The sequence below is a fragment of the Arachis ipaensis genome, chromosome B02 (assembly GCF_000816755.2).
Source record: "Arachis ipaensis cultivar K30076 chromosome B02, Araip1.1, whole genome shotgun sequence".
Taxonomy (NCBI): domain Eukaryota; kingdom Viridiplantae; phylum Streptophyta; class Magnoliopsida; order Fabales; family Fabaceae; genus Arachis; species Arachis ipaensis.
Genome location: NC_029786.2, coordinates 31,650,386 through 31,666,285, shown reverse-complemented (window position 1 = coordinate 31,666,285; position 15,900 = coordinate 31,650,386). Strand labels below are relative to the sequence as shown.

General features: G+C 32.7%; 2 protein-coding genes across 3 annotated transcripts; one reads left to right on the top strand and one right to left on the bottom strand.

Annotated features, from left to right (window-relative positions):
• On the top strand, positions 557-2,098 carry LOC107627143 (zinc finger BED domain-containing protein RICESLEEPER 2-like). The gene has a single exon (XM_016330002.1). It carries the CDS (start codon positions 557-559, stop codon positions 2,096-2,098), a length of 1,542 nt encoding a protein of 513 aa, XP_016185488.1.
• LOC107625220 (phosphatidate phosphatase PAH1) lies at positions 6,752-15,647 on the bottom strand. Of its 2 annotated transcripts, XM_016327800.2 has the most exons (12): positions 15,515-15,647; positions 15,073-15,283; positions 13,286-14,857; positions 12,618-13,186; positions 12,451-12,524; positions 11,750-11,834; positions 10,406-10,492; positions 9,860-9,932; positions 8,498-8,541; positions 8,298-8,426; positions 8,113-8,208; positions 6,752-7,253 (listed from the first exon to the last, which is right to left on the bottom strand). In XM_016327800.2, the coding sequence occupies exons 3-12, from the start codon at positions 14,706-14,708 to the stop codon at positions 7,200-7,202; spliced, it is 2,634 nt and encodes an 877-aa protein (XP_016183286.1). In that variant the 5' UTR covers positions 14,709-14,857; positions 15,073-15,283; positions 15,515-15,647; the 3' UTR covers positions 6,752-7,199. The 2 variants fall into 2 exon arrangements, with proteins under 2 accessions (XP_016183286.1, XP_020971423.1); XM_021115764.1 differs by lacking the exons at positions 6,752-7,253; positions 8,113-8,208; positions 8,298-8,426; ... (2 more) ...; positions 10,406-10,492; positions 15,515-15,647 and adding an exon at positions 10,647-10,688 and having other exon boundaries at positions 15,073-15,421.

Genomic DNA, 15,900 nt, shown 5'->3' with positions numbered 1-15,900 from the left:
TGGTATATAATTTTCGATATCCACTTACATGATTGTTTATAATTTATAAATGTTGTTTGGACCCTCAAATTTACTCAGCTCATAAGCAGAACTTAGTTTATACAATTGAAACACAAAGCCAAACACCTAAAGTAAGATGGGTTTTCTGCATAGATATAATTAAATCTCTTCTCCCCTCATTACATATATATCTCTTTCCTATTATTGGTTATTATATATAGATAACACTTTTAACTCTAAGAAAAAATTATGTGCCATTTTCTATTAAAGTAGACTAGATGTCACATGTGTCTTTTGTAAGCATTGAGCAAATTCGATTTATTGGTTTTGTTTAATTAGTTATTTAATTTACAATTAGGTTTGTTGCTCATATTAAAAATGTCTGAGAGAGAGGAGCATTCAAATCCTGCTGTTCTTCCTGCTCATCCCTCATTACCTCCTCAACCTAGTGGATCTTCTGGGCGTAAGAATCGATCAGAGATATGGAAACATTTCATTCCAATCGAAGGGATAGAGAAGTATGCGAGATGTAAAAACTGCAACGGTCAAATAAAATATGCGGGGGGGAACAAGTGCTATGCGGCAATATTGGAAGCGATGTTTTGACTCGAACAATGAACAGAGCAAGAGACAAATGATAGAAGGGGGAACAAGTGGTCCTATATTCTCACTAAGTGTTACAAAGTTTGACCAAGCAGTATCTCGAAGTATCCTCACTGAGATGTTTGTGACTGAAGAGCTAGCTTTCCGATTTGTAGAAAGAAATATGTTTCAAAGGCTATTGCATAGCTTGCAACCTAAGTTTAAAATCCCTTCGCGTACTACATTGACCCGTGATATACTTTCTTTTTATGAAACAGAGAAAATGAAGTTACAAAGTTATTTCTCTCATCATTGTCAAAAAGTGTGCCTTACAACTGACACTTGGACAACATCGAGTCAAAATTTGACTTATATGTCTCTAACGGCACACTTTATTGACAATGATTGGAAGTTGCAAAAGAGGATATTGAAATTTTTCCGGGTTGAGGGTCATTCAGAAGAAGTACTTGGTAGAGCTATTGAAGGTTGTTTGGATGCTTGGAAATTGCATCAAGTTTTTACTGTAACGGTTGATAACGCAACTTCTAATGATGGTGCAATTTTATACTTGAAAAAGAGATTAAATGCATGGAATAGTCTTGTTTTAAAGGGGGACTATCTTCATATGCGTTGTTGTGCTCATATCCTAAATTTGATAGTGAAAGATGGCTTGAAAGAGATTGATGATTCAATTACAAGAATTCGCAATGCAGTAAAATATGTCAAATCATCTCCTATGAGATGTGAAAGCTTCAAAGCGTGCATTGAGCTGGAGAGCATCAATTATAAAGGACTTGTTTCTTTGGATGTCGAAACTCGGTGGAATTCGACATATTTAATGTTGGAAGCAGCATTAAAGCTTCGAGCAGCGTTTGATTTGCTTGAGTTGCAAGATGATAAATATATTAATGAGCTGAGCAAATCTTATGGTGTGCCTACGGATGATGATTGGACTTATGCGGAGTCAATTTTACCATTCTTGAAAATATTCTATGATGCTACATTGCGCATTTCTGGGAGTTTGTATGTCACTAGTAATAAATGCATGAAAGAAGTCTTTAGCATCGGAAGAAAAATCAAGTTGCATTGTGAAAATACTGATTTGAGCATAAGGTTAATGGCGTCCAAGATGCAAAGGAAATATGACAAGTATTGGGGAACTCCAAATGTCATTAACATGTTGTTGTTGATTGCAATTGTGCTTGATCCATGTCACAAGTTGGATTTTGTAAATTGGATTTTGGATGAGTCATTTGGTGTTGAAAAGGGAGAAGAACTCAAGTCAAAATTGTCTACTTGCTTGAATTCCCTTTATAATCACTACCAAGGCAAAGAAGATGAATCTCAAAGCAATCAAGATGCAATGATCAATGAAGAGGATGAAGATGATATCTTGAATATTTATTTGCAGTCAACTGGACGTGATTCAGATGCTAAATCTGAACTTGACAGATATCTGAAAGAAGATTGTGAGCCTAGAAACAAGTCGGCGGAGTTGGATATTTTGGGTTGGTAGAAGGAAAATTTAACCCGATTTTCTATTCTTGCACGTATGGCTCGAGAAGTTTTAGCCATACCGGTTTCTACAGTTGCTTCTGAGAGTGCGTTTAGTACAAGAGGAAGGATTATTGACCCTTATCGGAGCTCCTTGACACCATATATGGTGGAAGCTCTTGTATGCACTCAAGATTGGGTAATAGATGACCCATTTAGAGTAATTGAAAATTTTGAAGAGATTGAAAAAGCTGAACAAGGTAATATATTTTTTTTTCTTATTGCTTGTTTGTTACTAATTGTTTTAATTAAAACCAGTTTTATTTTTATGAACTGGTTTAAACTGGTGCACTGTATTATAAACTGGTTTAAAACCAGTTTCTTATATGACAAAGCAGTTTGGTTCAGTTTCTAAACCATTTAAAATGGTTTAGTGCAGTTTCAGTTCAGTTTATGGAAAAACTGAACCATGCACACCCCTAGTTTTAGGATAGTTTAGGTTAGGTTTTCTTTCAATTCTCTCTTAGGGTTTGTAGCATTTTATAGTTCAACTTTGGTCTTGGATTTTGCTATCTCATTGTAAGTATTTCTTTAATTTCTCTTTTAATTACATTACTTGTTCTACACTTTCATCTATTTTCATTTCTCTTGTCAATATATGCATAGTTTGCAATTTTTGTTTTCTAATTGTTGAATTTGATGTTTGATGGCTTTTATATGTTTGTTTGAGTTTCCTTTATTGATTGTGATCATTTATGGTTCTTAGCTTTCCTTAATTTACCAATTTTGTCATGTTTTATGTTTATGCCCACTATGTGTTTGATGAAATGCCAATTTTGATTATGGGGTAATTTCCACCCCTTGACTTGGGAAAAATGAGTGTATGGATTACTAGAGGCATAATGTCCAACATTTAGTGATAATTCTTGGGTTGTTAATTGTTCTTGTTCCCACTAATGCTAATTTGTTGCTAAGGTAATTAGCAAGCAAGCTAGGATTTGTGGGTTAAGAATACTTATGCTCATTTAACTTACTCTCCAATGTGAGGGTTAACTTAGTGAGATTAATCCATCATAATTATCATAGTTGTGGTTATGTCAAGGAAGGGATTCCATAACTCATCCCAAGTCAAGGTTTTATTTATGTTTTGAACCACTTTTCCATTACTTTTTAGCCTTACTTGTTTATATTACATACATAGTTCTTTTGTTCTTTTATTACTTCATTAATTGTAATTTTGTCTTGTTCTTTAATTCCTTTATTTTGTTTACTTTCAATTATTGAAAACCCTTTTGATTCTCACAAGCAAAATTGTGTGCACTCTTTGGCATTAGTTCCTAGGGAGAACGACCCGGGACTTAAAACTCCCAGTTTATATTTGCTTTGAATTGTGATATCTTTTAGATTGAATTTTGATTGAGAGGATCTATTGCCGGTTTGGACTATACTAACAACGGAATTACTTTATCTAGTTTTTGGAATTGGCATAAATTCTCTTCTATCAGGATGGTCTGAATTTGCACGAATTCTAAATGTTCAAACTTATGATGTTGTTTTAGTTGGTTGTGGTTACGAGAATGGCTCTAATCTATACGTGTCTAAGTATTAGAATAGATTCAATATTATTTAAGTAATTTAGTTCTAATATTGGTATTTGATTAAATTAGTCTTAGAGAAATTTAAATTGTTACCTCAATTTATATATTATGACTATTCTTCTTGGATATGTTATTTTTTAAATTTTTAATATAAAATTTCTTTTTTTTTACTTTTAAGTTTATTTTCTTTCTTGGATATATGTATCACGTTTTTTTCTTTTTTTATTATTTTAGATTAGTAATGCAATTATTAATAGAAGTACAATTCATCAATAGATTAGAGTGATTAAAAATTTAATTATATTGTGTGGACACAAGATTGATTAATAAAGATTAAAGCGTGGTACAAGAAAAAGAGTCACAATAGGTGATTTTTCTTTTCTTGCTAACATATGAAGATACGTAAAAGAAAAGAAAAATTAAAATAGCACTATTTAAAAAAAATTATTAATCATGCGTATAAATGGGGATCGAAAAATATACACGAATATAAAAAATAAAAAATTATTGCACGATTGTAGAATAAAAAATAATCATATATATATATATATATAAGAAAATAATTATAACAAAAAAATAATTAATGACTAATTATTACCGTGTATAATTAGTGCGGGCGTGTGTATATATATAGTAGTGAATTGTTACCATTATAATTCATTTAGAAAATTCATAATTTAGGCATAGTTCTTCTGTTTTTATTCTTCATGTCTAATGGCTACTAACTATGATTCTATCAATAGTATTACCTGTAGTAGATTATGTGATGAAAAGGTTTGGAAAATAAAGGTAAGAGTTATAAGGTTATAGAAAGTTCCATCTAAATTTGACAAGAGCAAGGCGACTTACATAGAAATGGTTCTCATAGATGATAAGGTTAGTTGATTATTTTTCATGATTCTTTCAAGTGATGCTAGGTCCAATTTAAAAATATTTTTTTTTCGTATTTTAAGTTTATTTAATAAGTAAAAACCCTTGCACGAATCAAAAACATTAGGTTTTAATAGATTTATAAGTGCTAATAGTTTTTATATTTAATTTGTTTTACAGTGTGATAAAATTCATTGTTCAATCAAGAATTATTTAACAAAGATGTTTGAGAATGAACTGGTCGAGAGGAAGGTCTATATCTTCTCAAATTTTTTGATTGAGGAATCAAGCGGAATTTATCTTCCGACTACACACGTGTGTAGAATAACTTTTAAGAAGGAGTCACGTATAGTAAATACAGTTGATGATCGTAAAATTATATACTAACATTGATATAATATTGTTTCAGGTATATGTTTTGCAAGCATCAAAGAAAAGTGTTGAGTTATTTTTTAGTAGGTTTAAATTATTTATTGTTTATTGGAGAACTTTGTGCATTAGAATTCTCTAATAATCTGTTGTTCATTTTAAGCTGATTTTGATGTCCTTACTTGACAATAAAATAACATATAAAAATTTGTTAGTAGATCTAAGTATTACTAGGTTATTTATGGTCACATTGAGTATATATGTCTGATTTATTGAAAAAAATAGATTACCAAAATCAATTAATAACTATTAGAATTAATACACTTAACATTAGATTAAGAAAAAACAAACAATACATAACATATTGCCTTTTTATTAATCAAATTATTATAATTCAAATTAATTTTAATAAAACAACTTAAAATTATAATTTCAATCCTATGGCATGAATTATTACACTTGTTCCTAATAAATAGAGAATAACTCCAAGTCTAACTATTGAAAACATTCAAATAATCAATTAATTAACTGGATATGAACTAAGTAAGACACAGATCCCAACATTAGAGCTTGATGTTTGTATTAGATTCTGATTTATGAACCGCAGCTTCTCTGATTCTATCCACAAATTGCACAATAGAAAAAATTAAAACCCTAGATTAAAGGGAAGCAAAATGATCAAAATAGAAGGAATGAAATTGATATATTGATAAAAGAATAAGAATCAGAATTGAAAAAAAAAATTTGAAAAATAGGAGACTCGAACCCGCAACCTCTTAATTGAGTATGAGGAGTTTATGCCAATGAGTAATAGCTCAAATGGCATAATTTTCTCATACTCAATTAAAAAATTGCGGGTTCGAGTCTTTTATTTTTGGTAAAAAAAAAATCAGAATTGAAACAGATCAAATTACTCATTTTTTTATGAGAAGATTGAAGGACATTAAGAAATGGAGAGTGAAGCATACGGAGAAGAGAGTAAAGGGCATTGATGAGAGAATTAGAAGCGCTGGATGTTATTATAAGTGCTTTGTTTATTCGCTGCGTTGCGAGGTGCTTTGGGGCGCGTGTAGCATTTGTTACGTATCTGATTTGAATTGTTAATGTATACGTATAATAATAAGGACATCCTACTGTAAAGATTGGAGTGATATATACAGAGAATATAATTCTTTATAGTTATTTTTTATTATTTTATTATTATTCAAAATGTGAATCCTATTTTTATTAATCTCTCTTTCATTCTATTAAAAAAAAAATCTATAAACTTACATCTTTACCATATAATTCACTATAATAATATAGTGGCTAATTTATTTTGGTAATTTTAATATGTTGGGATATAAAAATGTCGGATTGTTGTGGCACTACATGCTGCTCCGCCTTCACACCCTGCGGCAAGCAATACCCTGGTGGTGAGAGTCACACCACCTTGGCCCATGGGCAGTGCCTCGGCAGAGCAAACCACACCTGCATTCACCACCCCACCACTTTTTCCTTTTCTTTTCCTTTCTTTCTTTTTCTTCCCCATCACTTGTGAGCAAAGATAACCAATACAATGTTAAAAACAACAAACAACAGCAGCTCTGACCAAAAGAATAATAATAATAATAAAACAGCAGCAGCAATATCAGCAAAGCATTATCCCACTAGATGCCCACTATAAATCAAACAAGTTCGTTGAGCCCTATCATGTATCATATCTACCATGAGACTATTTATATATCCTTTAGCTAACCAATATAATGTTAACATGTTAAAATAATAAAGTTGCATTTAAAAGCATGAAATACAGATATGGTCAATAAAAAAAGAGGAAAAAAAGAAAGAAAGAAAGAAATAGAAGTAAAAACTAGTAGACATAAATATATCTGATTTAGCAAGCACTCATGCCATCATTATTCAATGATCATCCGGAATGACAAAATTATACAAGGTTTAGTACAATACAACATGTGAGCCAAACTGTTCTACAATTCTGTTGATGGCTGGATTGTAATGAATCCAGATCAATATTTAATGTGGAATCAAATTTAAAGAAAAGAAATGGAGGAAAGATCTTGCATGATCAATTTAAAGAAAAGAAATGGAGGAAAGCTCTTGCATGATCATCACAATTTAGTGTTCTGCAGAAACTTACATGCCCATCAATATTTTGCATTATGAGATTGATATTACTTTCCAATCAATTATGGCACATGAAATGGGTCACATTGGATGAATGCTGGGTTTTTTTGTTAACATCTTTTGGGTGGCTCCATAGCAAAGGTTCCTTATCCAAGTGAACTAATCAATATCTGGTAACGGCATTCTCCAATAGTTCCATGAGTTGTAGTCCTCCTGCAATGTGTATCGTTAGATACTATTGAGGATATATTTAAATTAATTAAAGGGATTTGCTATGGTATCCTTTGGTATGGATACCTTTATTTAATCAATGGTTTAAGATTCATTTTCAAGTTTTTTTAAATTTTAAAAATTAATTTAAAAAGAATTAATGAGACATGTAACAATTTCTTAACCACATACAATAAAGATACTGATACGCTATAATTTTATGGGTACCATATTAGTCCCCTTAAATTGTATCTAGAATCTGTTGTGAACTCATTAGTCATCTAATTGAGGAAATAAATCCTAGAATTCCAAATTTCTAGCATATTCCATAGTGTTTAAGTTATTAATCTTCTTGTTAGTGAACTTGCACTTGTACTAATAATCCTGAGAGTTTAATTTTGATGCACTAATTACAATACCATCCAATTAGATAATTGTGTTTGTATTACTTTTTAAGATAATTGGTCGAGTAAGAAAATTTTGCTAATGTGACATTACATTATCGATGTCTATGTAAATTGATTGACAATAACAGTCCATAAAAATCAGATCCATACTCATATTTGACCTAATCATTTGTATAAACATAAGTATTAGGCTAGTGGCTTGAAATCAAGCATTCTAGGAATGATATATTCAGTGTTATATGTGTATTTTCTTTCTATTATCTTTAATCATAGATTCTCAGCAATGAAAATTCACTACCTTTGAATTTTTTTCTTTTAAAAGAAAAAAAAAACAAAAAAAAAAAACCATAGATTCATGATTCTTCAGCTTATAAAAGTTAGAAATTCAAAATTTTTGACAGTAAAAGTTCAAAATTTCCATCAATTGGGAATTGGAGATGATTGATATGTCTAACCTGTTCAACAAGCGAAGTAGGGGGAAACATGTCATTCACAAGTGTGTGTAACGATGTATACGATTTTGTACTGATACGACTAATCGCCACCTCACCCTGTAAAATTTTTCATTCGCATTTTGTTGGTGCCAAGGGAAAAACAAAACAAGTACTAGTTGTCATTAATATTAACCAGGGATGAATACCTTGGGGTTAATAATGAATATCTTGCCTTTGGGAATTCCAATCTTTAGGTAACTAAGTTCATCAGTGTCTCGATTACCAAACCCGGCATAGAATGGATTATAGTCCGGAGGGAAAAGTCTTCTGATGTCCTGCAAAGACAAGATTTTAGAAGATGCCTTCTAATAGTGTTTTGACCAAGTTTTCATGTTCTGACAGTTACCTCCAAACAAGCTATCTTGAATTCATGTGGTGCTCTTCTTATCACTTCCATCGGCGAAGGGTAAAATACAATAGAACAAGTCAGTCAAATCTAGAATCAATTTCCAGGAAGAAAAAACAGGCTATGATAAACAACAAATTATAAAAGATAATAGATTTCGACGGGTGATGAATGAAAGCATACATAAATCTTTGGTTTAATTTGTTGCTGGCCCCATGTTTCACCAATTTTTTTGTTAGAACCTTTCAGTTTGGAAGTTTGTAATTGAGTTCTTATACTGGATAAAAGTTTTTAATAAGGTCCTTAATAATTGTTATCTTTCAAGGGGAAAAAATACTCAATAATCCTACAAGAATATTCTGTATTTTTTTAACAAAAATAAAAACAGTTAGCAAGGACCTAATTGAAAATTTTTATCTAATATAGATACTCAATAGATTAATTGTAAAGAACTATTACAAACAGTTAGCTATTACAAACTTTCAAATTGTAAAATGTAAAGAACTACTTGAAAATTTGCAAAAACTATATGGACCAATAGAATAATTAAGTCCAAATCTTTCCACATTAATAAAAATAAATAGCAGGCTGTCAATTATTTTCACAATTGAGCTCACAAAGATATATGTAGTCACTCAGTTTATCGAACTACTTTTAATCAATTGACTACCCCCAAAATAATCCTAAAAAGTAAGAGATAGTCCCTCTTGTCAAGTTGCTCCATTATACACTACGGTATGACCAGTTTAGTAGTTTTCATTCATAAATATGGCATCATTTGATTAATGCTTTTCCAAAACATTACAGTGAAATTTATTGATTAATGAAAAAGACATTACACTGCCATCTTTTGGAAATTGTCTTAAATTGTGCCAAAATTATACCATTATAATGATAAGGAGTAACATATCAGGAACGGAAATAATGATGCAATGTAACAGGCCACATCATGGGGTTAGAGATCTGACAGAGAGACTAAATTGTCTTTGGCTTTTTCAAAGTTCATGGATTAATTGTCTTTCAACAGGGACTAATTTATATGAATATGAAAATAAATGCAGACCACTTTGAGGGTTTACAAGTTATATTGCATCTATCTATAACATTCTTATGAAATATGATTCCCCCAAGCAAAAAAAAGGTAAAAAAAACCGGGAAATGTAATTTTATGTTTGTTTCAGTTTGATGATGTTGACACCAATATGCAAGTCTTCAAATAGGAGCGATCAAATAAAGCACAACAGTGCATTGGCAGACAGCAAAGTCATTAACGTCACACAACCAACAAATGAGAACATAATAATATTCTAGTATCTCATGCACATTGCAACCTTAACAAATCTCGTTATAGATAAGCCTCACCTTCTCGGAAAAGTGATGGAAATAAACCATCTGGTGAAATAACAACAGGTCCATTTGGTAGGGTTTTTCCATCCTGCGAATACACAAAACTCCTAAATTAAGCTACAGAAGTATTATTTACATTGATCACTGGATTGCTAAGAGGCTGAACCCCAGAAAAACAAATATACCAATAAAAAAAAGAACTATCTTTACTTAGCTATATTACATATGTGTAATCTAGCCATTTTGCATAGCCCCCTTTACTAGGCATTAACAAGTACATGAAAACTGGGAAGGGAGTTCATTAGACTTAAAGCATAGGGCTGAATTTGAAAATAGACAAGGATGTTAATATTGAGCCTCAATTCTCAAAAGGGTATCAAAACGAGATCAACATTCCTTTACAAGACTGAAAGGTGAATGAAAGTTGATGTTGAAATGTCTTAACCAACTCATATTGTATTATAGATTGATTTCGGAATACAGTTATTGTAGAAACGAAGATTAATTCCTTTATTGAAAATAAGTTTCTTCTGTTCGCAAAAAATCAGGTTGTTTAAATACCTGCTTTATGTTAAGCAAGAAGTTCCGGGTTAGATATGCTTGTACAATCGCACGGGCACTCAGAAATAGTAGCTGGTATCCATTTTCCTGCCACAGAATCCGGTGAGCTATAATTAAACATTAAGCTAAAATATACAGATCAATGCATACTAGTTATGATTATAAGTTTATAACATCATGCATACTAGGATGCATTTTACATTAAACAAATTAAATACATTGAAAATAATCATGGTGTTACGTTAGCATTTACCTTCTAATGAAATGACATATAAGCAAAATCCTAATCACAAATCAAATAACAATAATATTAGTAATAACTATTAATTTTGGATTTTTAGTGACAAGTGAACATCAAACTAGTGAAATATTTACAGGAAGTAGGGTAGCATAGAAGATTTCAAATAATGACAATAAAAATATATATACTTTTATCCTAATTAGTAGTAGTAGTTAGTATACATATGAATAATATAAAGGGGACTAGGGTTCAGTAACTCCTTTTTTATGTCTCTTAATATATAAACTGTTTATCATATACACCCATGTTGGCCGAATTTCTAAAAAAGCAACAAGCCTTGCTTTCATATACATCACCTTTAACAATGCTGCCAGCCGATATAGTTCAAGAAAGTTGTTCTAAAATTAGTTGAAAGTCATTGAACTTAATGTTTGATTTACATTTTAATTTTCTTAAACAAGTATTAAATAACCATATTTTTACAATTTAGTAAAGTAGAAAGAAATCTGTAAATGGCATATAGTCACAAAAGCTGACCATATCCTATTTGAACCATTTCAGTTAGATGGCTATATAACAGCCGTCGCCACACTATCCTTCTGATCAAATGTGCTTGCTGAACTGAGCAAATCACACCTGAACAGACTTCAGCCTTGTCTGATCAATATCAATTCTGAGCTCAGAGAAGGTTGCTTTCCAACCCCTTCTGTATTATCCAAGGGATATAACTTTGGGGGAATTTTTTATTTTTTAAAGAAGTGTGTTTTATATCATGCAACAAGCACTTACAACATACAGCTTACCTAATCCTTACTATAAAATATCCAAGAAGTAAATTTAAGTTACTTGGTAGACAAATTTTCTGATCTTTGTCCCTAACAAAGGTCCCTTGTCAGTTATCACAAATTCAAACCCTTAATTTGTGAATCATGTATAATGAGTTGAGAAGGAAATTGTAACAGAAACATAACTAAGCAGCAATGAAACAACCATAGAAATTGCTTTGTAAAGAGACATCCTTGGAAGATCTGTTGCTATTATTAACCATGTTAAAATACCAATGTCAAAACCGAATATGTATGTAAGCAGAAACATGTGCTTACCTTAATGGCAGAGAAAAGCCTTGCTACTCCAGATTGTGTCCAATCTCTGCCAACTAAGGGCATGAATTGCCCCAAAACATCAGACCTAAAAAGAAAATTAAATAAAAGAAAAAACTAAGATGCTGATAGTGATTCTCAAGATATAATATCACTCTTTGTTCTATTCCCTCTATATTTCTTCTTTAAATCAACATTCAATAAGATATGTCTATCTAGGCATAACAGCATATGCAGTCATATTCAGCATTCTTTTCTTTTTCATCAACATATAGCAAAGGGAAAAATTTGGCATAGGCGAATGGTTCTAGAAAAGATAACCAAAAAGTTAAAACAAACATCACTAATAAATCAAAGGAGTAGGAGAATTTTACATAGAATTCACATAGATTAGAAGCTTTGTTTCATTTATAAGTATACTTAACACACAATAAGCTTACTCCAAATTTGACTTGAAGAAGACAAATAACTACAAATTTGAAACAACATATTCAACATTGAGATCCTACACCCCTCTTATTTTTTCTCATGTAAAAAAAGTCTTGAAAGCATCAAGGATTACAAAAAATTGAATAATACATGGATAAAGGGATTTCATTTAGAATAAATTTCAATTCAAATGTGGAACAGTAGAAATAGTCAGGTAATCCCATCTCAAGATTAAAAGAATATTTAGTAGCCTAAGCAGAAATATTAGTCCATACTTGGTAATAGTTCCATCAACATCTGAAATCACAATTCTTGTGTTCCACTTCCACAAATATATGTGAGCATCAACCTGTTATGTAATTAAATTTCTCTCAAATAAACAAAAACGAACCACTGAACAGGGCTTTATATGACAAATTTGAAAGTCTATGAATAGTGAAACCTGTTGTGTTCCGAGAACCCTTGTAGAGAAACTGAAGGTTACCAAATTTTGACCATCTTTAAGGTCCAAGGATGCTATCTGCTCATTAGTCGGAACATTTGTCCTTACAAATTGCTTACGAGAAATTCCCTGGGTACCAGAAGGCTCTACAAGTGTGGACTCGGAATCCAAAAACACGTCTTCATTTGAGTCATTGCTAGTAGAGTGCTCAAGAGTCTTGACCTTTCTAAAAGGTATTGGCCACAGTCTCCATCTTCGTCCAGATGACGATGACCCAGGCTCATCATCTTTAGACTTCAGCGAGTAATCTTGTTCCACATTAATTGTATCTTTTGGCTCAACAGGTAAATCTAAACCATAGGCAGCAATTCCAAGAACAATAGGAGCAGCCTTTTCCCACGTCAAGTACCTCTCTTTAAACTTGATAATAAGATTTTGATTCTTAATTATCGATGGCGCAGAGCATGTAAAGTCCTCTGCAGAAACACGATGTGCTTCAAACACTTCCGCAGCAGCTTCCAAACCCATACCCACCTTAAGTTCATGACCACAAAGTGAGATCTCAAATCCTGCGAATTATGAGATTAATGAAATTAAATTAATAAACCATTAATGCTAAATCAAGAATTTCCTATTCAAGTGGAACTGTTTTGCAGCATATGACATACCCAAACCCGAATGACTTTGGTCCCCTTTATCTGAAGTGTCTCTTTCGGGTTCCACTACCTCACTTTTATCACTAATATCTTCAAGTGCAGGGGCTTGTTGACTCTCATCTACACCACCATTAGAGCTCAACATGAAATCGTGTCCATTGTTCTGTTCAGTACCAATAGCAACAGAACAAGGGCCAGAACTAATCTCAACTTCTCCAGATGCATTATTGTCAGCCTCTGGAAGCTGCAATACTGAATTTGGTGATCCATGGCCATTCGATGAAGTAGAACCAGTAGATAACTCTTCTTGATGTTGTATAAATCTCTCTTGTTTAATTCGATCATCAGCTGGAAAACATGCATTAGATCCCTCTGGTGAAATTTGAAAAGTGACATTTCCACCTTGCTGAGATAAATTTAGTGGCCCCAAACAGCTTTTGGAAACCTTCTGTGTCACAATAGCAGATCCAACCATTTCTGAATCAGCTTGCATTTTAAGATCATCTTCTTTTAAACCCGAGGGCTCCTGGGCATGAGAAATATGTTGTTCATCATGTTGACAAACTTCTGGCTGGAGTTGAGAAGTAATATCATCACCATTAGTGTCGCATCTTGAATCATCACCATTAGTGTCGCATCTTGGCGTGCCATCAGCTTTTGTAGCATCCAGCTGACCAATATAATTAGCAGCCCAAGAATTTTCACCAGAAATAAGCTCTTCATTGCCTTCACATATGTCAGCCTCTTCACCCGGGCCAAGATGAAATTGAGGGGTTTTTAACTGCAGATTCTCCTCATTCTGCTCCGACTCTGAGATAGGGGCCGTCAATACATGGCCATCAACAACCAAGACCATCTCTGGATGGGAACCCTGTGAATCAACAAAATTCTCTCCCTCTAGACTATCATACGCATTGGAATATTCTGAGAAGTCAACTGAATCAGCGAGAGATGATTGATCTTCTTGGTATTCATAAAATCTCCGATCACCTTCAGATTCGGCCCTTTGAATTGCTCCGGAGACACCATTTTCTCTTTTCAACTTAAGCACCCCAGAATCCGAGATGCTATGATCAAGTCTATGGCCATTAGGCAAAAAACCGTTACTATTATTATTAGAACCTACAGCATCCGCATTTGAGTCGATTCCTTTGTCATCATCCACCTCCTTCACAAAATAAGCCTCCCCAGAATTATCAAGATACATATGAAAGCTGGCTTCATCACCATTAACATTTATCCGAACAATCTTTTCGGCGCCTTTGAGAACACCCTGAAACTTACCAAACCGAACATACCAAGGTGTGCTCCGGAAGGTCCCATCTTGCTGCTGAACAACAATCACATCAACAGCACCACCAAAAGGGTGAAAAGGGGTAGCAACTGAGTACACACCTTGTGTTATCAAGCTTCCAACTTTGCCTACCACATTCATTTTCTTGTGAAAGAAGCTCAAAAAACACAACCCAAAGTTCAAGCCTCACTTTCAATCTAAAACTAAACTCAAACCATATCAGCAAATCATTCCTTCAACCTTTGTTACTTTTAAAGTTACTATAGTTCTTTGATCAACAATATCATTCGCTGCATGGCATAAATGAACAAAACCATCATAAATAAATTTTAAAATTAACAACTAAAAACAGATTTAACAAACAGATATCGTGGGTTTAACACTTAAAAATCTTAAACCACGCAACTCTTTTTCCTTAACATGATAACAAATATCGAAAATCAAAGCTGAAAACAAAAATCAACTCGGACAAAAAATAAATAAAAATTATGAAAAAAAAACTTACAAATTCCGACTAATAAAAAATGAAGAAAACCAATCTCGGAGCCACAGAAAATCGATGGCGAATTTCAAAATTTCGGAATGGTGTTCTCGAATTCTTCTACTACCGTTCTTGATGATGCTAATTCTCCTCCTCCTCTTACTCCTTGGTGGTTTTCAATTTTTCTTGTGGAGACTTCACACTTCAAAGTACCAAGTTCTGGAGGATTTGGAGACTGGAATTAAAAAAAGAAAAAAAGAAAAAGAAAATGAAGGGGAAAAAAATGAGAAAAGAAAAACAAGGTTTAAGAGACCAACACCTCACTCTCCAAACGCAATTAAATAGTTATTCCCACACTCAAAGTCTCCTCCTAACTAATCCATATTTTTCCAACCATGTTACAAGAAAAAATACCTGTGCAGATAACAGTATAAAAATACGAATACAAATTTAAAAAAATACGAACCGTATACGGGGGCTTTTTCGTAATATCCTTTGTTTTCTTGGTCCTGAAATTTTGAAACTCGGAATAAATGGGAACACCGACCACCTCGTCTGGCTCTTGTCGAAGTGTAATTAAAATTCGGGGAAAACAATGAAGTTTCCGCTGAAATTACGAAAGTGTCCCTGGTGGGATAATTTGTGTATTTTTTGTTTGGTTTAATTAATTTTGGGATCTATGAAAATGAAATGGTTTATTCTCCCTCTCTGTTTCGGAATATTACTTGGCTTATTAGTTGGGAAATTTTGGCAATTTTTTATTGCGCACGCGTTGACCACGTGACTGATGCATTTTGGTAGGTGATTGTTTAAGGGAGAAAAGGGAAAAGGCAGATGAGACGGAGAATAAAA